The sequence below is a fragment of the Ruditapes philippinarum genome, unplaced genomic scaffold (genome assembly GCF_026571515.1).
Source record: "Ruditapes philippinarum isolate M1 unplaced genomic scaffold, ASM2657151v2 ctg1619_1_1_1_1, whole genome shotgun sequence".
Taxonomy (NCBI): domain Eukaryota; kingdom Metazoa; phylum Mollusca; class Bivalvia; order Venerida; family Veneridae; genus Ruditapes; species Ruditapes philippinarum.
The window spans coordinates 210,225-234,573 of NW_026858824.1; the positions used below are offsets into that span (position 1 = coordinate 210,225).

Genomic DNA, 24,349 nt, shown 5'->3' on the forward strand with positions numbered 1-24,349 from the left:
AATTTTCGATAGAGTTTTGAACCAAATATGTTCAAAGCGTTCCAGCGTCACTTTTGGCATAAAACAACATAATTTCAAAATTAAATTCAACCAGACCCAGGCGTGATTTTCAACTAAACTTCAGCACAATGAGATGCAATTATATAGTCCCCAACGTTATAATAACAAGAATCCATCACGTGTTAATAAACTGAATATTACGAAAACCGTTCATCTTTCCAAACATTCCAAACTTTGATGCAACCAATTATAAACTGGCAGATTTGCCATAAAGAAAACGCTCATAACGGAATTTTCTACGTTGCAACAAACATCAGTACATGTATGTTACAGTGTACAGTTATTACATGGGTGTTTGTGGAACAGTCCAAACTGTTGCACTTCGGTATCAGGGATGACATTTAGAACTGTTGCCAGAGGCGTATCAGAGATGAAATTTGGAACTGTTGCCAGCGGCAGAAGGCCGAGGCAACAGTTCCAAATGTCATCCCTGATACCGAGGGACAACAGTTTACTGTTCGAAAATGCCATCCCTGATACCGAGGGACAACAGTTTACTGTTCCACAAACACCTATGAAATAATTGTTTTATTACCTAATACTTTGCAATTAAACTACAATATAAATTGCAACAACATACAAATGACATTTTTTTCAACAGTTTAAATTAGTTACAACTGAATCCTGCAGACGAACCACTATTGTATATTGAGCTGAGCTACATTAAAAGACCGAATAGTGGCGGGCGGCGTTTACAGAAATCAAAATATCAAAAGAAAAAATATTTCTTTGGTGATAAATAAAAATGAAAACTTCTTATATTCACTGGTATGGTGGTATTTTCTCAGTTAATTAATTTACTGGCGAGCATAATATTATTTTATTCAACTCGTGCAATAAATTCAGTAATGAACTTACACGAATTTAATATTCTATTTATCACATTCCCAAAATAAAGACTGTTTGAAGTGAAATAAGAGTCATTTTTCATTGATGCGTCTATAGTATAACGCTAACATTTAGCGCGTCTTTACACTATGTTTGTATAACGCTAATGACGTCACGTCAAAATATATGCACGGCCGTGCAATACCATATTTACGGACTCGCAAAATCGGCACGGGTGTGTGCTAAAAGCCGTTTTGAAAAAAGATCATATTTCAACGTCTATAATTAATGTGATATACCATGGAGCTAAATCTGTGGATAGACGTTGAAATATGATTTTTTTTTTCAAAAATGGAATATATAAGTTTTTTGATAGATATATGATACGTACATGCACTGGAATTGACAAATAACCCTTTTATTTGGAATTTAAATGCGTTTTGAGCTCCACGCCTCAAGTGTCAGTGGATTGTTGTGGAAACTGAAAAAAATATAGTAGTGTTCATCATATTAACTTCTTAGTAGTGTTCAACCTGTCAACTAAGCAAATGGCGTCAGACGATGACAAGAACGATTTTCCTTTGTTTCACGAGTTCTCTCATCATCTCACGAATACAACAGACATTGTAGAAAATATTTTAGTTTATCTTAATGCGAGAGAACTAAACAGATCTGCGAGGTGAGCTGACATTTGTCCAGAAATGTTTAAAATAAAACTGTATCATATTTTCGCGATGATACAAATTATTTTGCAAATTGCCAAAATTCAGTGTTGCATCTAGAGTTTCAAAATCATGGGAATAATGTCGCCCACTTAACTGAAGAAATGTGGGGGATTCCAAAAATGTGGGGGACGTACATGCATTAACCTATTAATATGATCACTTTGAACATTTTTGGGGCTCTGTACCACAGGTGGCAGTATCAGTGTTTGGACACCCCACCCCTATCTGCCCCTGGACCCCTACTACAACCCTGAAAAAATAATTCAACATATAAATTAATATATATTTTAAATATTGAACCACCTAAACAAAGTTCAGTTCAAAGACTTTACATTACACCACAAAAACTATGTATGAAAATGGAATCTGGTACTTCTTTAAGGTCTTGAATGAGGTATACAAAACATGGTCTTTTTACCCCACAACAGTAGATAAAGTCGACACTTAAATTTTGTGGGGTGGGGTGTCCAAACACTGATACTGCCACCTGTGCTCTGTACCAGTTGTTGAGTCAACTGTGTCTGATTTTATTCAAGACTCTTCTTAACACAAATCAGCACTTACAATTTGTTTAGATGTGGATAGTTCGTTTTCACAAGTATTTTTTCCAGATGTTGACTGACGTACCGGAAAAAATCATATTCTATTTTGTTGAATTATTGTTCTATTTTATAGGGTATGCAGCTTTTGGGCAAAGATTGTTAAAAGGTTAAAAAGAAGGAGGAAAACAAGATCGTGGACTTGTCTGCACAATATTAGTGACGAGGATGATATGACAAGTGATGCAGTAGTACAAACTCAAAACTTTATTCAGGTAAATAAGCTTAGGGTTCTTAATCTACAAGACAAACTTTATCCAAGAGATGTCATAGCTTGTCACAAATATGGAGCCATATTGATTTGAAATTCAACACTCAGAATAGCTTTGTAATACAAATGTATAACTTTCGATGTTGATAGCAAAAATTTCAGTTAACAATTTGCTAAATTCTAAAAGAAAAAATATATATATATACAATTATATATACTGGTTGGGGACCACCAAAACCAGACAACCACCAAACCCGGACGGCCCGAAAAATGCTTAATTTAGTATTTTCTTTGTTCAGTGGTTGTCAGTCACTTTTTTATCAACAATAAATGCATGTTTCTTCTAAAATTAAGTAAATAAATTTATTTCAACCTCCGTAAATGGTAATATTTATGCCCCCGCCATGTAATGGCCGGGGCATATAGTGTTACCCTGTTCCGTCCTTCCGTCCTTCTGTCATTCCGTCATTCTATCATTCCGTCATCATCAGTTTCCGTTCATTATCTTAGTAACGATTGCACACATTCAACTCAAATTTGACATATGGATATGTCATGAGAAAATACAGGTCAAGTTCGAATTTGGTCATGGTTCGATGATTTTTGGCAGAGTTATGCCCCTTTACTTTGAAAATAACATGAAATTTTCAGTTTCTGTTCATTATCTCCCCAACTGTACAACACATTCAACTCAAATTTAACATATGGATATGTTGTGAGAAAATACAGGTCAAGTTTGAATTTGGTCATGGTTCGATGATTTTTGGCAGAGTTATGCCCCTTTTACTTTAAAATAATATGAAATTTCCGTTCATTATCTCCCCAACGGTACAACACATTCAACTCAAACTTGACATATGGATACGTCAAAGGAATGCGCAGGTCAAGTTCAAATTTGGTCATGGTCCAATGATTTTTGGCAGAGTTATGCCCCTTTCACTTTGAAATTTTCAGTTTCTGTTTATTATCTCCCCAACAGTACAACACATTCAACTCAAATTTGACATATGGATATGTTTTTTTAGGAATGCCCAGGCCAAGTTCGAATTTGGTCATGGTTCAATGAATTTTGGCAGAATAATGCCTTTTCACTTTGAAAATAATATGAAATTTACAGTTTCTGTTCATTATCTACCCAACAGTGTTACATATTCAACTCAAATTTTTTTTTGACTTCCGGTCAGTGTCATGGCGTGAGCGTTTTATGAGATGAGGACATTTTTTTCTGAAATTACTAGGTGTAAATCAGTTGCTTGTTATTAAAATGCATATGTGATAAAGTGAATATGTTATGGAACTAAACCTCATATAAAAGGTGACTTTTTGTGCGTTTTTTTAACTTGAAACATCTTTTTTTATAAACTTTACATGTGTCATGCTCCATTGGTTTTGTAAACAATCCACATATATCTCGTTTTCGGACAGTGCACGAGAAAATTGAGAGTTATCTCGAGGGTGAACAGTCACGCTCAAAAATAAATAAACTATACTACAGAACAAAAATAACGTGTCTAGCATGAGCAGTACTCCAAGTGCGACTGATAAAAAAAGAGTTGCAACATCTCCATTAGATTCATTTGACTACAAGAAGACACGAACACTTTCTACAGATTCGTCTGCTTCTACCATGGCTGATTATAATCTCCCTCTTGACGAAACTCAACTTAAACAATTGTCCGAGCAAGTGAGTTCCTCTCTTGAAGCCATACTCCCAGACATGGTTAAGTCTATAGTGTCAAAAGTAATTGAAGCTTTACAAAATAGAATGTCTGCCATACAAGACGAAAACTCTTCTCTTAAAGAACGTGTCTCGGATCTGGAAAAACGCGTTGAACTTCTGGAAATTGACCACGAGGCATCTGATCAGTATAGCAGACGCAACTGTTTAAGGATTTCTGGCATCAAGGAAGAAAATAGTGAATCTATGACCGACATCATTAAAAATCTATCAGCCGAAATCCAAGCAAATATCGATGTTCATGATATTGATAACATGCATCGCCTAGGACGACCAAATTCAAATACGTCTTCTGGTAAACATCCACATCGGCCTAACAATCAAACCCGTCCGAGAGACATAATAATTAAATTTACATCTTATCGAGCCAGGCAGTCTCTTCTTTCTCGCCGATCTGCACTCAAAAACTCAAAACTATTTGAACGTGTCTTTATAAACGAAGAGCTTTCGAAGAAACGCAGTGAAGTTTTTTTCCATGCGAGGCGCCTTGTCAAAACCAACAAAATAAAATCAGCGTGGACATCCAACGGAGTTATTCTAGCGAAAGATCACTCTGATATTGTGCACCGATGTACACGATTGATGGATCTATCAACATTTGAAGTGTAGTCGAACTTTTGTCGAGCAGTATACTTTTAACGCGCGCACTCTTAGTACCTATAGTATCACGTGACATTTTGTAAACCGGAGTGATCAAAACAAACATTGTTTATCTTGTTTAAAACCTGTTACAAAATGTATCTTTATCATGACTAATATAATTGATTTACCTAAAAGGGGAAACTCGGTCATCTACTTGTTCATATTTTTGTCGGTGAATGATACACAGTTGTTCATTGTTTTGTTATTTTTCGCTCTGTTTATCTTGTTTTCTTTGAATTAAAGAACTTTAAAATTACTTAAAAATTAGGCAACGGGTGATCTTGTTCTTCCGGTCTTCGTCCTGCATGGAAAATTTTGATACTGGTTTATTTTTCGTAATTTGAAATTAAAATATTCTACTTTCCATGCGTTAGAAATTTTAAATTTTCATTATTATTTCTATACATACGATGTACTTGTCTGAGAATTAAAATGTTTATTAGTTTGATCATTGTAACAATATTTGTTTTTATCTCTCTCTATTCAGATAAAATAACTATGAATATTGTCCCTACATGTATATTACAATCAAGAGAAATAACACTTATGACAATATTCTTGCAAAAAAGGCTGTCTTCTTGTTATGTGCATTTCAAATTGACGATGTGCATTTTTTTCTCAATTTATAATGACCTTACTGCATTAAATTATGTAACTACTACTATATTAGTTACATATGTTATTATTTACATGCGACTTCAGAACATTACATTACTAGTATATTAGTAACACATAGGACTGCAGTATTTTATGTAACTATTAGTGTTTTAGTTATACATTGAACTTTTTTTCTTTTTCATCTTTTTTTTTACATGGGACTGCAGTAACTACATGTACTAGTATTTTAATTATACATTGAACCTATTCTTCTTTTTTTAATGAAACTGCAGTACAGTATGTAACCATAAGAATTTTTTTTCGTTACACAATGGATTATTTAAATGTATATTAGTTAATCTATTCATTATTTGCATCGGACTGCAGTAAATTATGTAACTACTTGTATATCAGTTGCACTTGCATAACTTATGGACTGCAGTTTTTTTATGTAACTATTAGTGTTTTAGTTACTCATTGAACTTTTTTTCTTTTTCATCTTTTTTTTTTACATGGGACTGCAGTACACTATGTAAGTACATGTATAAGTATTTTAATTATATATAATTATATTGAACCTAATTTTTCTTCTTTTTTAATGGGACTGCAGAACAGTGTGTAACTATAAGTTTTTTTTGTTTTTCTTCGTTACACAATGGATTATTTAAATGTATATTAATTAAACAATTCATTATTTGCATCGGACTGCAGTAAAATATGTGACTACTTGTATATCAGTTGCACTTACATATTGGACTGCAGTACATTATGTTACTATCTATATATTAGTCTGCATTACATTATGTTAATATGACCATATTAGTTACACATTGTATTATTTACATAGTTCTGCAGTACACTATGTAACGGGACCATGACTTTATTCCTTACATTCAAAATAGAAAACTTATTATGTTACTATTTAATATAATGTCCTGTCCACATCGCATCATAAATATTATGCCTTTGAACACATTCGTTTCAAGTGATGCAGAAAAGTATTACACATTGAAGTTACATTTTTTTTACACAAGCAATTAAAATTTACGACTTGAAATATTTCTATTTAGAATGTACCGTCTGTGGTATACTTCATATTTTATTATGGTGAGCATATTAATTTTTTGTTACCCAGTGTACACTTTAATTATCTCAAGGTCGTATTTTACATTTGTAGAAACTTCTAATGGTTGATATTATTTTGTTGTACTTTTTTTTTTTGCATGATGGAGATAATCGTTATCAAGTCCTTCAACACCCATATATAGATAACAAACACATGAACTGGTATTCATACACATAACTTATGTAAATAATTCCATAGCAACCGTATATTGTCAGTAAAATATTACAAAAATGTTCTCATCGCACAATGTTCTACTTAATTTCCCATCATCATTTACAATGTTGATTACCATTCTAATTGTTTTCTTTTCTTTTTTGTCACACACTTGTCTGTCTATGGAAATGAGATTCATTGCTGATGTTCCGGACATGATATCGAACGCTTTTTGTACAATGCAACCAATCGTCTCCCTTACCTATTTATTGAAACGAAAATGACACTCTCTTATTACATATACCGTTGCCGTTTCTTAATACCTCTGGACATTTCCATATCGATTAACCCTTGCATTTTAATTACAGCTTTATATTTAGTTATGATTCTTATTAACAAATCCGGCGATATAGAGCTTAATCCTGGTCCTCCTGTAATCGCTGACACACTCAACTCTTCAAATTCATCTATTGAATATTATGCTTCTCTCCTTAACCGAGGTCTGAGCATCATGCATTTGAATATCCAAAGCCTGAAGCCAAAGATTGATGTTTTAGCTGTAGAGGCCCAACCTTATGACATCCTTATTTTCACAGAAACGTGGCTGTCTAACAATGTTACAGACACAGACCTTTACATTCCTAACTTTAGTAAACCCTTCCGTTGTGACAGAATCGATCGTATAGGCGGTGGTGTAGCTATTTATGTCCGTGATTCTTTACACGCTATTGAAAGGAAAGATCTGCAAGTGCAAGGTGTAGAAGCACTCTGGACTGAAATACATATATGTCAACGTAAATTAATTGTTGGGGGTATATATCGACCTCCGAATTCAAATAATACACAATGGTTAAAAATGGAATACTTGCTTGATCAGGCACTTAATCAACACGTTGATAATATCTTAGTAGCTGGTGACTTTAATATAAACGTACTTGCCAACCCTTCAAACAAAATGACAAGACTTATACATTCTTTAAATTGCGAACAACTAATAAACTCTCCTACGCATTACACAGAAAGTTCTAATTCACTTATTGATCTTATGTTCATTAAAAAATCTCATCATGTTCTCACGTCTTTTGTTGCTGACCCATTTCTCTCTGACCTAGTTAGGTTTCACTGTCCAATAGTGTCAGTACTTAATTTTACCAAACCACAACAAAACTGTTTTCGTCGTAAAATTTGGATCTACGATAAAGGTGAGTATCAAAAATATAACGAAAAACTTAGTTCAATTGACTGGTCATTCATTGACAACGATCAAAACCCAGATAATATTGCAGATTGTATCGCCCAAAACATTCTTAACGCAGCATCTGAAAGCATCCCAAACAGAATTGTAACTATCCGGCCAAATGACGTACCTTGGATAAATAATGATGTCAAAAAACAAATAAGAAAACGTAGGAAACTTCATCAAAGAGCTAAATTACTTAATAATGAAAATGCCTGGGCTAACTTTCGAAAAATTAGGAATGAAACCACAAAACTTATAAAAAAAACTAAATCAGATTATCAAAATAACTTAACTACACAGATTAATTCAGACAACATCACAGCAAAAACATGGTTTAAACTTGCAAAAAAATTAACAAATAAACAAAGTACATCAACAATACCAACACTTACAGATGGCTCAGCAATAGCGGAATCAAACAAAGAGAAAGCTGACCTTCTAAACACCTATTTTAGCAAACAATCAACCATCGAAAACCCACACCATCCCCTTCCACCTCTTGAAATCATTACAAACGTCCTCATTTCTGGTGTAACAGTCACTACTCAAGACGTTAAGGACTCTATCAACTCTATGGACTCAGCTAAAGCATCTGGTCCGGACTTAATTAGCCCAAGGCTCATTAAGGAAGGTAAGGATGAACTAGCTTCACCACTTGCAAGGTTTTTCAACAAACTTCTTTTAAAATCTGTATTTCCCTCCTCCTGGAAACTTGCCAATGTTTGTCCTATTTATAAAAAGTCCGATCCTTCTAAAACATGTAACTACAGACCTATATCTCTTTTAAGCTGTCTCGGAAAAGTTATGGAAAGATGCATCCATAAATACTTGTATAACCATGTCATTTCAAATAAACTATTAACACCATTTCAATCAGGATTCATTAAAGGGGATTCAACCATAAATCAGCTAACCTTTCTTTACAATGACATCAGCAAAGCCCTAGATGAAGGAAAAGAAGTTCGCGCAGTATTTTGTGATATATCAAAAGCTTTCGACAGGGTTTGGCACCAAGGACTCCTCTATAAACTTTCTTCTTTAGGCATACAAGGTTCTCTTCTTCAGTGGTTCTCATCTTATCTTGCTGACAGAAAACAAAGAGTCATCGTATCAAATACTTCTTCAACACTTTTAAATATCAATGCTGGAGTACCTCAGGGGTCCATCTTAGGCCCTCTCCTGTTTCTAATATACATTAATGACATAGTCACTGATATTGAAGCAAACATTCGACTTTTTGCTGACGACACTAGTCTCTACATCATTGTCGAAGATCCCAACTCTTCTGCTGCAATATTGAATTGCGATCTTTCAAAAATTTCTGTGTGGTCAAAAACTTGGCTTGTCTCATTTAATCCCTCAAAAACAGAACATGTCCTTTTCTCAAGAAAACGAAACAAACCCCAACACCCTTGTCTAGTCTTTGATAATGTGAACATTTCTAGTGTTAAAGAACACAAGCACCTTGGTGTCATCTTTTCTGAAAATGGTAAATGGACATCACATATAACATCAAATGTTAATAAAGCTTGGCAGAGAATTGGTATTCTTCGAAGTCTGAAATTTCTTATTTCTAGAGCGGGATTGGAGAAATTATATGTAGCCTTTATTAGACCTTTGCTTGAGTATGCCGACGTGATGTGGGATAACTGTAGTAATGAACTAAAAAATGATATTGAATCAGTTCAGCATGAAGCAGCAAGAATCGTCACCGGAGCTACTAAGTTTTGCAACATCAACAAATTAATTAGCGACCTCAGTTGGGATACACTCGCAGAAAGGAGAAGAAAACATCGTCTCGTACTTATGTATAAAATGAGAAATGGTCTCGCTCCTGATTATCTCTCTGGTCTGATACCAGAACATTTTAATCAACCCTACACTCTTCGCTCTAACAACGATATCCCATTAATACACTGCAACTCCCAATCCATATGCTACTTCTTTTCTTCCGTATACTATTCGCCAGTGAATTCTTTACCTGGAAATATTAAAAATGCATCCACAGTAAGTGCTTTCAAACACAAACTCAACTACAGAAATATGTCGTCTAATAAGAAAAAACACCTGTATAATTTTGGCAGCAGGAAAAACCAAGTAAACCATACACGTCTCAGACTTGGATGCAGCTCTCTTAATTTCGAATTACATAGGAGAAACTTAATCTCGTCTCCTTTGTGTACATGTGGTGCCATAGAAACTGTTTCCCACTTTCTGCTCAGTTGTCCTAAGTACCATACCCTACGTCAGCAATTCTTTGACGACCTACCCTGTGCCCCAACCCTTAATAATCTTCTTTTCGGCAATGATCGCCTAAGTATGGACATCAATCAGAATCTGTTCACACTTGTCCAGAGCTTCATTGAAGCATCAAAGCGTTTCGATTCATAATTCCCGACTCAGCGTTTTAAACATCGTATTTCCATGACAAACTGTGTGACACAACTTTTTTTTTTATTGTTATTATTATTTTTATTTTCTTCTCTCTTTTTTTTTTTATTAAAAAGGAAAATGAATAAACAAAAAATCAAGTAAAACCTTCCGAAAAATTATAAATTTAGATCAATTTTGAACTTAAAAACATGCACTGATCATACAAAGTGAAATAACAAAGACGAAACTCCATCATGGAAAGGAATTAATATAAGTGTTATGCTTGTTTTCCAATCCATATATATTGTGATGTAAAAATGTTACATGCTTGTAAAAATTGATGAATAAATATGTTTAAACTAACTCAAATTTGACATATGGATATGTCAAAGGAATGGGCAGGTCAAGTTGGAATTTGGTCATGGTTTGATGATTTTTTTTGACAGAGTTATGTCCCTTTCACTTTGAAAATAATATAGATACATCTTAGGAATAAGCAGTTTAAGTTTGAATTTGGTCGTGGTTCAATGATTTTGGACAAACTTATCTTTCTTGAACGTTGGAAAAATTTTGAACTTTCAGTTTCAGCACTCATACTTTTGTGGAAATGTATGTAGCCATTATGAAATATGCTATTTTCAAAAGGTTAAGACTGAAAAATTTCAGTGCCTTGAAAATTGTATGAAAATGGTTTGTGTTAACATTGAAAAGTTTTAAGGGCTTTGAACTTAAAATGAAAAAAATAATTTGTACAAACAAATTTGGAACTAAATGTTATAACATCTGAAATTTTGGCTGCATGCGGGGGCATCCGTGGCATGATGACACATTTCTAGTTTAATGTCTATTTCAAGAATGTTGACGTTGAAATTTGCGGGTCAAGAAAACAATGCCTGACCTCATATAACAGCTATAATCATTTGCAGAGTAAACAATAGAATATCCAAACTTCAGCATTTGTTGCTGAAATATTGTATATCATATTAAAAATAAAAACACCTAAGCTTTTATCTGAACTAAATCACGTCATGTACATATCTGTCCGGACACATGGTACTGCAGTGTAGTAGTAGACAATTTAGGTAATTTTGATACCGTAACCCTCCTTGATGAGCCGCAGATATAAGTGTCAATATAATCAGAAATAAACAAAGTAGTATGTTAGTTAGGAGAAAAACCTAGCTGAAGTGTGTCAAATTTATTGATCTCTAGGTTAAAAATTATGAATTCTGTATGGAAAAATGTTCCAAAAATGTCCGGTAGATGGTATCAGACCAGTAGATATAAGAATTGTTTACAATTTATTGTATGCGTGCATACTCTTTTACTTATTGATTTAACAGGGGCTATACACAGAGCCTGATGCTGTGTTTGTGATAAGTACAGCAGACCTTCTGCACATGAAAACTGGACTAGCAGGGCAGACAAGAAGTGGTCGTTTAACTCATGGTGTAACACAGACTTACCAAGAGTTTGTGTGCTCATTATTACCACAGTCTTGCAAGTTATGTGGGATAGAATCAAATGGTATTATAGGTAGGTGTACAGCCACTCCTAGAAGCAAAGTTAAAATGTTTAGGATTTTGAAATGAATTCAGTATAGTTCGTGAAATGAGAAATTCTAAAAGAGATTTAATACAAGTTTATTAATATTTTAACTGAATAGAATAATTTTTTTCCCTCTTTTTGGAAAGCTGGGAAGTGTACAGATTTACCCTTGTTTGTCCATTTGCTAGAGCCATTAAATATCTTAGAATAGTTGTCAGCTTTTGAACTTATGCACCTTAATATTTTGATGCAAATTTATTGAACATCAGCCCCTCATTAAGTAGACTTTTGTCATGTCAAACTACAGAGGTGTACCTGCTAAAGCCATGAAACTTTCAAATAATAGATGTATCACATGAATTTATACACTTTGGTAATTAGTCACAAATTAATTGGAGTTATGCAGTGTTATAGTCCCTGTATTGCGACACAGCCTTGTATGACATTCTTTGGGTTATTGGCCCTCATTAATAATAAATATATACACGTATTTGACTTGACTTATGTCAATATTGTGGAGTAGTTAGTATCCTTAATATTCATATATGACAAGTTGTTCCAATAATTCATATATGACAAGTTGTTCCAATAATTCATATATGACATGTTGTTTCATTAATTCATATGTAACAAGTTGTTTTAATAATTCATATAATTTATGACAAGTTGTTCCAATTATTTATATATGACATGTTGTTCCAATAATTCATAAATGACAAGTTGTTCCAATTATTCATATATGAAAAGTTGCTCCAATTATTCATATATGACAAGTTGCTCCAATTATTCATATATGACAAGTTGCTCTGATAATTCATATGTGACAAGTTGTTTCAATTATTCATTTATGATAAGTTGCTCCCATAATTCATAAATGACAAGTTGTTCCAATTATTTATATATGACATGTTGTTCCAATAATTCATAAATGACAAGTTGTTCCAATTATTCATATATGACAATTTGTTCCAATTATTCATATATGACAAGTTGCTCCCATAATTCATATATGACAAGTTGCTCCAATTATTCATATATGACAAGTTGCTCTGATAATTCATATGTGACAAGTTGTTTCAATTATTCATTTATGATAAGTTGCTCCTATAATTCATATATGACAAGTTGCTCTGATAATTCATAAATGACAAGTTGTTCCAATTATTCATATATGAAAAGTTGCTCCAATTATTCATATATGACAAGTTGCTCTGATAATTCATATGTGACAAGTTGTTTCAATTATTCATATATGAACAAGTTGCTCCCATAATTCATATGTGACAAGTTGCTCCAATTATTCATATATGACAAGTTGCTCTGATAATTCATATGTGACAAGTTGTTTCAATTATTCATTTATGATAAGTTGCTCCTATAATTCATATATGACAAGTTGCTCTGATAATTCATAAATGACAAGTTGTTCCAATTATTCATATATGAAAAGTTGCTCCAATTATTCATATATGACAAGTTGCTCTGATAATTCATATGTGACAAGTTGTTTCAATTATTCATATATGACAAGTTGCTCCCATAATTCATATATGACAAGTTGCTCCAATTATTCATATATGACAAGTTGCTCTGATAATTCATATGTGACAAGTTGTTTCAATTATTCATTTGATAAGTTGCTCCTATAATTCATATGTGACAAGTTGCTCCTATAATTCATATATGACATGTTGTTCCAATAATTCATATATGACAATTTCATGTTGTTCCAATAATTCATATATGACAAGTTGTTTCAATAATTCAAAGAATTTATGACAAGTTGTTCCAATTATTTCAGGGACAACATCAGATTGTAGAGAGAGTATAGAAGTTGAAGATAATGAAGGTGATATTAAAGGGGTTTCATTTCTTTGTCTACCAAAGCATGATGATGTGGACATTGAAGTTTGCAGTATGACTGATGACCGTTGTTGTGAAACACCTGGTTATGTTAACAGATATAAGGAGTATGTTAACAGGTATAAAGGGCATGAGTCTCATATGTGTAAATTGATACTGATGATGGTAGCCGAGTTTCAGACACCAAGAAAATATGGTTTCCAGCTGAGGGATGCTGCACCTATGCGCTGGTAGCAGGTGCTTTTGTAGATGCAATTTTCAATCATGATCCGTAAGTTTTACAAGATTTTCTATATCTTATAATATTATATTGGGATCCTACATATTACCGGACAAAATATGATGTTTTTTCGCTGTTACTTTTATTTAAAAATAATAAAAAAGAATGAAATTTTACCCAAATAATTGTAGATGCTTAATATACGTAAACATTTCTTTATCAAACATAAAATTAAACATTTGACCGTAGAAATGTGTCTTTAAAGTAGGGCATTAAAAGAGGGAAAAAATCGTGTAGACAACTCAATTTACTGGACATTGTGTTTCAAAATTTTTTGAAGTCTTAAATTGAAATAAAGCAAGGAAACTACGACTGTTGAATGGCAATGTTAAGATTCTGGAAAAACCCAGTATGTCACTAAAATAGACATGGCAGCCATGCTTGTTACAAAGAGGCCAATATAGGGGTGTAATTGAAATTAACACTTTTAACTCAATTAACGTATTGATTCTTCATGATCCTTAAAAGTATGACACATTTTGATATTCAAATGGAATTCTGTTCTTTCTAGTACAGTTTCCTTTTGATCATCATGTAGCATGTTGCAAAAGCCATATTAAGTCTATGTTTTGTACATTTAATGTAGAGTTTCCTCCCATGGGCGTAACCCGTTTCCTTATATGTTTTCTAATTTGCATTTCTTTGTAAAAGACAACAACAGGATATTGTTTGAACGAAATTTGAAATTACATTTTATCATCAAAATATGTTACGATTGTCTCCTGAGGTAACTTTGAGAAGAATTAAAAGCAAAACCTATTGTTTCCTTTTGTATTTATAGAACAATTAAACTTTTTTGTACTGTTAGTGGAAAGATTTATTTCCTTAAAAAAATGGAATTATCTTTAGCACTACTTTTATAAAAAAAGAAATTGAAAAATCTGTTATAAAAAAAGAAATTTAAAAAAATTTGTGATGCAATACTTCAAAATTGGTGTGTTTGTGCAATGTTATTGGAAAGCAGGTGTCTGTGAACAATTGGTATGATACTAGTATCTATAGCTAGGTACTTTTGTAATAAAATGCTCACCAACATGAATAGACTATAGCCATTTGTGGGGTGTCCGTGGCCGAGTGTTTAACGTCGTTGACTTCAAACCACTTGCCCCTCACTGCTGTGGGTTGGAATCCCGACAGGGACTTTAGATTTTTTCATTTGAGGAAAGTTTTCCAGCTAGCTTATGGAATTGGTGGTTCTACTCAGGTGCCTGTTCGTGCCAGTAAAGCTGGAACGTCACCAAATGACCTATACTGTGTCGGTGTGACGTAAAACCCAAACAAGCAAAATAGCCATTTGTATTGACAAATTGATTTAGGGTTTTTCAGGGGACTAGTTTTTATGTACAGAGTTTAACAAATTCATAATTATTCTTTTTCAGTGAATCAAGCATTTTGTCACAACTGATTTCAATACATGGTGAAAGAGTACAAGTAGCATCAGTGATTGTTAATGAAACAATAAACTTACCTGGTGATGCTGAAGAATGTATTAAAAGACTCAAATCACATAATCTGCCCGAGGATAACAGTTTTGCCTTCATGTTAGCATGTGTTGGTAGAGGGGAAGGTTTATATGAACAATCTAATATTGAGTCAGCACTGTTTAGAAAATATTTCCCTAAAACTCCTTTGATAGGTTTGTTTGGAAATGGAGAAATTGGATATGATCATGTAAATAAGGGATCACCTTCCCAAGAAGTGGAACCAGACTGCAAGAAGAAGAAATCTGACGTTAAACTATATCATTCTTTCACAACTGTGTTTGTTCTGGTGTCAATAACTTGATTTGTAATATAAGGGCACTTTATTCTAATCTTATTAGCTTTAATTTTTAGCTTGACTATATTAACTATATGGAGAGCTGTCCTACTCACCCTGGTGTTGGCATTCAGATTAAAGTTATTGTGCAGTAAAATACTTTTTCACTATTACTTCATTATTTCTTAAAGTAATCAGTTGCAAACTTCAAATATATGTTCTTCATCTTTAACCATATCTTATGTGATAAGGTTTATAATTCTGGAACTGGAAGCAATATTTTCAAAATTATCTCCCCTTAAACTTAGATTTTTTAAACTTTTCCAGTGCACAGTTAAAGATGTAAAATTGAACTTTGATATCAGGTAACCCAGATTTTGATGAATTGATCTACTTTCTTGTGCTTTGAAATTTGGACCATGTACACAGTTTTAGATGCAAAATTGAGCTTTGATATCAGCTGACCTAGATAATTTGATGAAGTGACCTTCTTTCTTGTCCTATGATGTACAGCTATGAAATTTGAACCAGATGTAAAATTGATCATTGAACATTATACTTGGACAAAACACTAAATGTGACCTGACCTACTTATTGTAATAATTTTTTTTTCCCTTTCCTTTAATGATTTTTATGCCCCCCTTCGAAGAAGAGTGGGTATATTGTTTTGCTAATGTCGGTCTGTCTGTCGGTCAGTCTGTCGGTAGACCACATGGTTTCCGCTGATTATCTTGAAAAGTATTTATCACAAAGTCTTCATATTTCACATAGTGATTGGTCATAACTAGTTGATGACCCCTATTGATTTTGGGGTCACTAGGTCAAAGGTCAAGGTCACAGGGGCCTTAAATGTCAATATGGTTTCCGCTGATTATCTTGAAAAGTATTCATCACAAAGTCTTCATATTTCACATAGTGATTGGTCATAACTAGTAGATGACCCCTATTGATTTTGGGGTCACTAGGTCAAAGGTCAAGGTCACAGGGGCATTAAATGTCAAAAGGGTTTCCGCTGTTTATCTTGAAAAGTATTCATCAAAAAGTCTTCATATTTCACCTAGTTATTGGTCATAAGTAGTAGATGACCTCTATTGATTTAGGGGTCATTAGGTCAAAGGTCAATGTCACATGGGCCTTAAATGTAAAAATGGTTTCCGTTGATTTTTCCATAATTGAACACTTCCATGTACCCATTTTTGGCAAGTTTCTGTAATAAAATTACCAATTATGTGAGTCAATGGCTAGAAAGGGGGGTATATGTGTCGTTCGACATTCTTGTTTTTAGCTCGACTTTTCTATGAAAAGGGGAGCTATCCTACTCGCCCCGGCGTCGGCGTTGGCGTCACACCTTGGTTAAGTTTTTCGTACCACCCCACTTTATTTCAGAAGTATTACAAGTATGGCTTTGAAACTTACCATACTTGTTCACCATCATAACCTCCATCTACAGACAAGAGTACATAACTCTGTCAAGGTTTTTGACAGAATTATGGCCCTTTTTTGACTTAGAAAGTGTATTGAGCTTGGTTAAGTTTTTTGTACCACCTCACTTTATTTCAAAACCATTGGAGGTATTGCTTTGAAACTGACCATACTTGTTTACCATCACGACCTTCATCAACAGACAAGAGGACATAACTCTGTCAAGGTTTTTGACAGAATTATGCCCCTTTTTGACTTAGAAAATACATTGAATATGGGTAAAATCCACTTATTGCCTTAACCCTTTGAGATATTGCTTTGAAACTTTTAATGCTATTTCACATCATTACCCCCATCTGTACGCAAGAGAAGGTAACTCTGTCAAGGATTTGTTTTAAAAATTAAGGCCTTTTATCGACTTAGAATCTTGGTTAAGTTTTTAGTACCAGTCCACTTTTTGACTGAACTGTTTGAGATATTAATTTTTTAGTTTTTAGTACCAGCCCTCTTTTGACTTAAACATTTCAAACTTTGCTGCAGTGTTCAAGGGTATCACACAATTCAGTAAAATAATTCTTCACTAAATATCTTAATGCTCATGGCCATTGTTCACTTTAAAAATACAGAGATTCTTGTATTTCCTTTTACTGCAAAAACTTTTTTTATTGGCAAGCAATAAAAAAGTCGAGCGCGCTGTCTTACGGACAGCTCTTGTTTAATATTTATTTAAACCTCTTATTTATTTGCTTTTAGAAAAATTAAAAAAGTCAAGCATTGTCCCTGCCCTGCAGTGGCACTTGCTTTAAATAACAGTGGAATTGTTGTCAAAATGTCTGTTCTTAAAGGGCATTTCGTCACTTCTTAGTCAATAGAAATTGGTCACTTTTCTTATGTCTTTCACATCACCCATGTAAAGACACGTGAAATTTGTGCTAAATTCAGAGCACGAGTAATGTTACATGTGTCATTAATGACTTTATGAACTATGGAGTGGAAAATTATAATTTTTGTGTCGCCTCTACAGAGAAATGGCGATATATAGGAATCACTTCTCTGTCATCTGTCCGTCGGTCTGTCTGTCTGAGCTAACATATGAGAGTTGAGCTTCATTCAGTAGTTAAATGAAGAACAAAAACTCATAAAAATCATATTGTGAGCTATTTTTGTTCTATGAGCTTATTGACTTATGTTCAGGTGTAGTTTATGAGCTTATTTGCCTCTTAAATATCAAATGTTGGTACGTCCGTCCATCACAAAACCTGTCTAGACCACTCCTGGTAAACTACTGGTGCAATTTCATCCAAACTTCACAGGAATGATCAGTACCAAGTGTAGTTGTGCATATTGTCAGCATTTTCCGGTTCAATGATTTTTGTCAGAGTTATGGCCTTTTAATAATTTTTATTTTTAAAGTTTGTCTGAACTACTTCTCTTATACATGTAGTACTAATGCCATTTCAATAAAACTTTACAGGATTGATTTGTAGCTCAAATGTAGTTGTGCATATCATCGGCTTTTTATGGTTCTATGAATTTTGTCAGAGTTATGACCCTTTTTTATTTTTTAGCTCACCTGTCACAAAGTGACATGGTGAGCTATTGTGATCGCCTTTCGTCCGTCATCCGTCTGTAAACATTTACTTTAAACATCTCCTCATAAACCGCCAAGTCAATTTCATCCAAACTTCACAGGAATGTTCCTTTGGTAGTCTTCTTTAAAAATTGTCCAAAGAATTTAATTCCATGCAGAACTCTGGTTGCCATGACAACCGAAAGAAATAACTTAAAAAAACTTTAAAAAACCTCGAAAGAGCTAGAGCTTAAATATTTGGCATGAAACATTATCTAGTCAGTGTCTACCAAGTTTGTTCAAATAAAAGCCCTGGGGTCCAAATTGGCCCAGCACAGGGGGAAGAGGGTCATTGATTTTCCTTATTTGTATATTATAAAAACTTAAGAAATCTTGTTTTAAAAAAACCCTAAGAGCTAGAGCTAAGATATTTAGCATGAAACATCTTCTAAAGGGTGTCTACCATTTTCGTTCAAATAATGGCTCTGGAGACAAAATTGGCCCCGCCCTGGGGGGTCATTGAATTCCTTATATGTGTATAGTAAAAACATCTTCAAACAGGTGTCTTCCAAGTTTATTCAAATAAAAGCCCCTGGGTTAAAATTTGCCCCGCCCTGGGGGCCTATATACAGGTAAGAAACTTCAGGGCCATCATGGCCCTCTTGTTATTTTTTTAAAGTTTGTCTGGACTACATTTCTTATTCCACTAATTCAATTTCAATGAAAGTTTACAGGATTGATTGGTAGAACTCAAACCCAGGACCCTCAGAATACAGTACAGCGGCTTTACCAACTGAGCTATCCAGCCACTTACACATCATCTCCCTTAAATAGTGAACAGTTCTAAACCGAGACATACTCCCCTGCTATATTGAAATTTGTCTTCGAATTTCACAGAGCAATTCTGCATTAACTTTGAGCTATATACAGTCATGGTCCCACGTTTGGCGCCAAATGTCACAGGGTGAGAGAAATGTGCAGCCTGAACGAGACTCCAAACTGGGACCCTTGGAATACCATACCGCGGCTCTACTGACTGAGCTATAAAGCAGCTTTCACATCATCTCCCCTAAATAGTGAACAGTTCTGAACCGTTAAAACTTAAATGTTTTTTGGCTGAGTTATTGCCCTTGAATAAAAAAGGTGCTTTTTTGTGTTGCCAGCTACACAGAAGTTTGTCTGGGCTTCTCCTCTGAAACTAGTGGTGCAATTTATCAAATCTTAAGGGGAATGATCAATACCATTTCTAGTTGTGCATCTCATCAACAGTTTTCGGTACATTGTTATTTGTCAGAGTTTTTGCGCTTTCATGATTTTAATTTTGAAATTTGTCCAGACTACTCCTGTTATACAAATGTACCACTAATGCAATTTCAATGAAACTTTACAGGATTCATCGACAGCTCAATTTCTTGTGCATTTGCACAAGGTTTTGGCGACACTGATGGCCCTTATTAGCTCACCTGAGCATATGCTCAGGGTGAGCTATTATGATCACTCTTCGTCCGTCGTCTGTCGTACGTCGTACGTTGTCCGTTCACACTTTTCAAACGACATCTCCTCTGAAACCATGAGGCAGATCATGATGAAACTTCACAGGGATGTTCCTTGTGTGAAGCCTTAACAAAGTTGTTCAAAGAATTCCATTCCATGCAGAACTCTGGTTGCCATGGCAACCAAAAGAAAAAACTTTAAACATCTTCTTCTAGATAACCCAAAGAGCTAGAGCTTAGATATTTGGCATGAAACATCTTCTAGTGAGTGTCTACCAAGATTGTTCAAATAAAAGCCCTGGGGTCAAAATTGGCCCCGCCCCAGGGGGTCATTGATTTTCCCTATAGGCATATAGTAAAAACTTAAAAAAATCTTCTTTTAAAGAACCCAAAGAGCTAGACCTAAGATATTAAGCATGAAACATCTTCTAATGAGTGTCTACAAAGATTGTTCAAATAAAAGCCCTGGGGTCAAAATTGGCCCCGCCCCAGGGGGTCATTGATTTTCCTTATATGCATATAGTAAAAACTTAAAAAAATCTTCTTCTAAAAAACCCAAAGAGTCAGAGCTTAGATATTTGGCATAAAACTTGTTCTAATGGATGTCTACCAAGTTTGTTCAAATAAAAGCCCTGGGGTCAAAATTGGCCCCGCCCCAGGGGGTCATTGATTTTCCCTATAGGCATATAGTAAAAACTTAAAAAAATCTTCTTTTAAAGAACCCAAAGAGCAAGACCTAAGATATTAAGCATGAAACATCTTCTAATAAGTGTCTACCAAGATTGTTCAAATAAAAGCTTGTGGGTCAAAATTGGCCCCGCCCCAGGGGGTCATTGATTTTCCTTATATGCATATAGTAAAAACTTTAAAAAATCTTCTTCTACAAAACCCAAAGAGCTAGAGCTTAGATATTTGGCATTAAACATGTTCTAATGGATGTCTACCAAGTTTGTTCAAATAAAAGCCCTGGGGTCAAAATTGGCCCCGCCCCAGGGGGTCATTGATTTTCCCTATATGCATATAGTAAAAACTTTAAAAAATCTTCTATTAAAGAACCCAAAGAGCTGGACCTAAGATATTAAGCATGAAACATCTTCTAATAAGTGTCTACCAAGATTGTTCAAATAAAAGCCCTGGGGTCAAAATTGGCCCCGCCCCAGGGGGTCATTGATTTTCCCTATATGCATATAGTAAAAACTTTAAAAAATCTTCTATTAAAGAACCCAAAGAGCTAGACCTAAGATATTAAGCATGAAACATCTTCTAATAAGTGTCTACCAAGATTGTTCAAATAAAAGCCCTGGGGTCAAAATTGGCCCCGCCCCAGGGGGTCATTGATTTTCCCTATATGCATATAGTAAAATCTTTAAAAAATCTTCTTCTAAAAAAGCCAAAGAGCTAGAGCTTAGATATTTGGTGTAAAAACATGTTCTAATGGATGTCTACCAAGTTTGTTCAAATAAAAGCCCTGGGGTCAAAATTGGCCCCGCCCAGGGTTAATTGATTTTCCCAATATGCATATAGTAAAAACTTAAAAAAATCTTCTTTTAAAGAACCCAAAGAGCTAGACCTAAGATATTAAGCATGAAACATCTTCTAATAAGTGTCTACCAAGATTGTTCAAATAAAAGCCCGTGGGTCAAAATTGGCCCCGCCCCAGGGGGTCATTGATTTTCCTTATATGCATATAGTAAAAACTTAAAAAAATCTTCTTCTACAAAACCCAAAGAGGTAGAGCTTAGATATTTGGCATTAAACATGTTCTAATGGATGTCTACCAAGTTTGTTCAAATAAAAGCCCTGGGGTCAAAATTGGCCCTGCCCCAGGGGGTCATTGATTTTCCCTATATGCATATAGTAAAAACTTTAAAAAATCTTCTATTAAAGAACCCAAAGAGCTAGACCTAAGATATTAAGCATGAAACATCTTCTAATAAGTGTCTACCAAGATTGTTCAAATAAAAGCCCTGGGGTCAAAATTGGCCCCTCCCCAGGGGGTCATTGATTTTCCCTATATGCATATAGTATAAACTTTAAAAAATCTTCTTCTAAAAAACCCAAAGAGCTAGAGCTTAGATATTTGGTGTAAAACATGTTCTAATGGATGTCTACCAAGTTGTTCAAATAAAAGCCCTGGGGTCAAAATTGGCCCCGCCCCAGGGTTCATTGATTTTCCCTATATGCATATAGTAAAAACTTAAAAAAAACTTCTCTTAAAGAACCCAAAAAGCTAGAGCTAAGATATTAAGCATGAAACATCTTCTTATCAGTGTCTACCAAGTTCGTTCAAATTAAAGCCCTGGGGTCAAAATTGGCCCCGCCCCAGGGGGTCATTGATTTTCCCTATATGCATATAGTAAAAACTTAAAAAAAAATTCTTTTAAAGAACCCAAAGAGCTAGAGCTAAGATATTTAGCATAAAACATGTTCTAATGGGTGTCTACAAAATTTGTTCAAATAAAAGCCCTGGGGTAAAAATTGGCCCCGTCCCAGGGGTCATTGATTTTCCCTATATACATAGAGTAAAAAGTTAAAAATCTTCTATTAAAGAACCCAAAGAGCTAGAGCTGAGATATTTAGCATGAAACATGTTCTAATGGATGTCTACCAAGTTTGTTCAAATGAAAGCCCTTGTGTTAAAATTGGCCCTGCCAGGGGGAGGGTGGGGGTCAAAAGTCATTGTTATTCATAATTTGTGTATAGTAAAATCTTAACATCATGAAATATCTTTTAATGGGTGTCTTCCAAGTTTGTTCAAATAAAAGCTCTTTGGTTTAAACTGGCCCGGCCCTGAGGGCCTTTGTTCAGGTGAGCGACCCCAGGGCCATCATGGCCCTCTTGTTAGTTAAGTTACTGTCACATTCCGGTGACCAATTTTTACGACATCAGTGAATACTGTTTGTTCTTCTGTCTCTACTGAGGTATTGGGTTGATATAGAAGTTGCCAGATTTCAAAAAAACAAGCCTTGAACATCTGAATTTAAGGTCTCACCTGAAATACCATTAATGAGTGCAGTAAGACCTAGTAAATTCTATAGATACCTGAATTATTTATCTTCCCAATTTGGAAGAATGATGAAAGAAGTTGAATTTACTTGTTGACATTTTAATAATGATCAGCATGTGAAGTTTTGCATCTGGGGTTTCACTTGTGAATTGATATGTTTTGTCATAGTTATTGCCATTGACTAAGTGAAAATTTTCAATTTGTATCGTGTGTACCTCAAAATGTATTATACCTAGTCATGAAACTTTACAGGAATTTTGGTCAGCATATGTAGTTGTGCACCTCCGATTTCCCTTGTGGATTTATCCAGTATTTGTAGAGTTATTGCCCTTGACTTAGTAAAAACCGTTTCATTATGTTGTGTTATTTGTTCCTTGAGTGCTTGAGTTATAATCGAGCAACTTTGCAGGAATGATGATCAACATCACTGTGAAGCTATGCACCTGGGATTTTGCATGTGGACTTTTTGTGATCGCTTTTCGTCCGGCGTCCGTCGTCCGTCCGTCGTCCGTCCGTAAACTTTTGCTTTAAATGACATCTCCTCATAAACCACTGAGCCAATTTCATCCAAACTTCACAGGAATGTTCCTTTGGTGGTCACCTTTAAAAATTGTTCAAAGAATTTAATTCCATGCAGAACTCTGGTTGCCATGGCAACCGAAAGAAAAATCTTTAAATATCTTCTTTTAAACAACCCTAAGAGCTAGAGCTTAGATATTTGGCATGAAACATCTTCTAGTGAGTGTCTACCAAGTTTGTTCAAATAAAAGCCCTGGGGTAAAAATTGGCCCCGCCCCAGGGGGTCATTGATTTTCCCTATATGCATATAGTAAAAACTTAAAAAATCTTCTTTTAAAGAACCCAAAGAGCTAGAGCTAAGATATTAAGCATGAAACATCTTCAAGTGAGTGTCTACCAAGTTTGTTCAAATAAAAGCCCTGGGGTCAAAATTGGCCCCGCCCTGGGGGGTCATTGATTTTCCCTATATATGCATATAGTAAAAACTTAAAAAATCTTCTTTTAAAGAACCTTAAGAGCTAGAGCTTAGATATTAAGCATGAAACATCTTCTAGTGAATGTCTACCAAGTTTGTTCAAATTAAAGCCCTGTGGTCAA

General features: G+C 34.5%; 2 protein-coding genes across 2 annotated transcripts; both read left to right on the plus strand.

Annotated features, from left to right (window-relative positions):
• The first annotated feature begins 1,406 nt into the window (after nt 1-1,406).
• On the plus strand, nt 1,407-16,344 carry LOC132754405 (uncharacterized). The gene is made up of 5 exons (XM_060745031.1): nt 1,407-1,567; nt 2,289-2,427; nt 11,636-11,828; nt 13,642-13,974; nt 15,363-16,344. The coding sequence occupies exons 1-4, from the start codon at nt 1,437-1,439 to the stop codon at nt 13,935-13,937; spliced, it is 759 nt and encodes a 252-aa protein (XP_060601014.1). The 5' UTR covers nt 1,407-1,436; the 3' UTR covers nt 13,938-13,974; nt 15,363-16,344.
• LOC132754390 (F-box only protein 22-like) lies at nt 14,967-15,768 on the plus strand. Its single transcript, XM_060745008.1, has 2 exons — nt 14,967-14,989; nt 15,363-15,768. The coding sequence occupies exons 1-2, from the start codon at nt 14,967-14,969 to the stop codon at nt 15,766-15,768; spliced, it is 429 nt and encodes a 142-aa protein (XP_060600991.1).
• Nucleotides 16,345-24,349: the final 8,005 nt, after the last annotated feature.

Bases quoted from the DNA above. Each gene is read 5' to 3' on its own strand.
- LOC132754405 (XM_060745031.1), top strand. From the start codon at position 1,437: ATGGCGTCAGACGATGACAAGAACGATTTTCCTTTGTTTCACGAGTTC. The intron at 1,568-2,288 runs GTGAGCTGACAT...TCTATTTTATAG, and splicing joins GAACTAAACAGATCTGCGAG to GGTATGCAGCTTTTGGGCAA. The intron at 11,829-13,641 runs GTAGGTGTACAG...CAATTATTTCAG, and splicing joins AGAATCAAATGGTATTATAG to GGACAACATCAGATTGTAGA.
- LOC132754390 (XM_060745008.1), top strand. From the start codon at position 14,967: ATGATACTAGTATCTATAGCTAG. The intron at 14,990-15,362 runs GTACTTTTGTAA...ATTCTTTTTCAG, and splicing joins ATACTAGTATCTATAGCTAG to TGAATCAAGCATTTTGTCAC.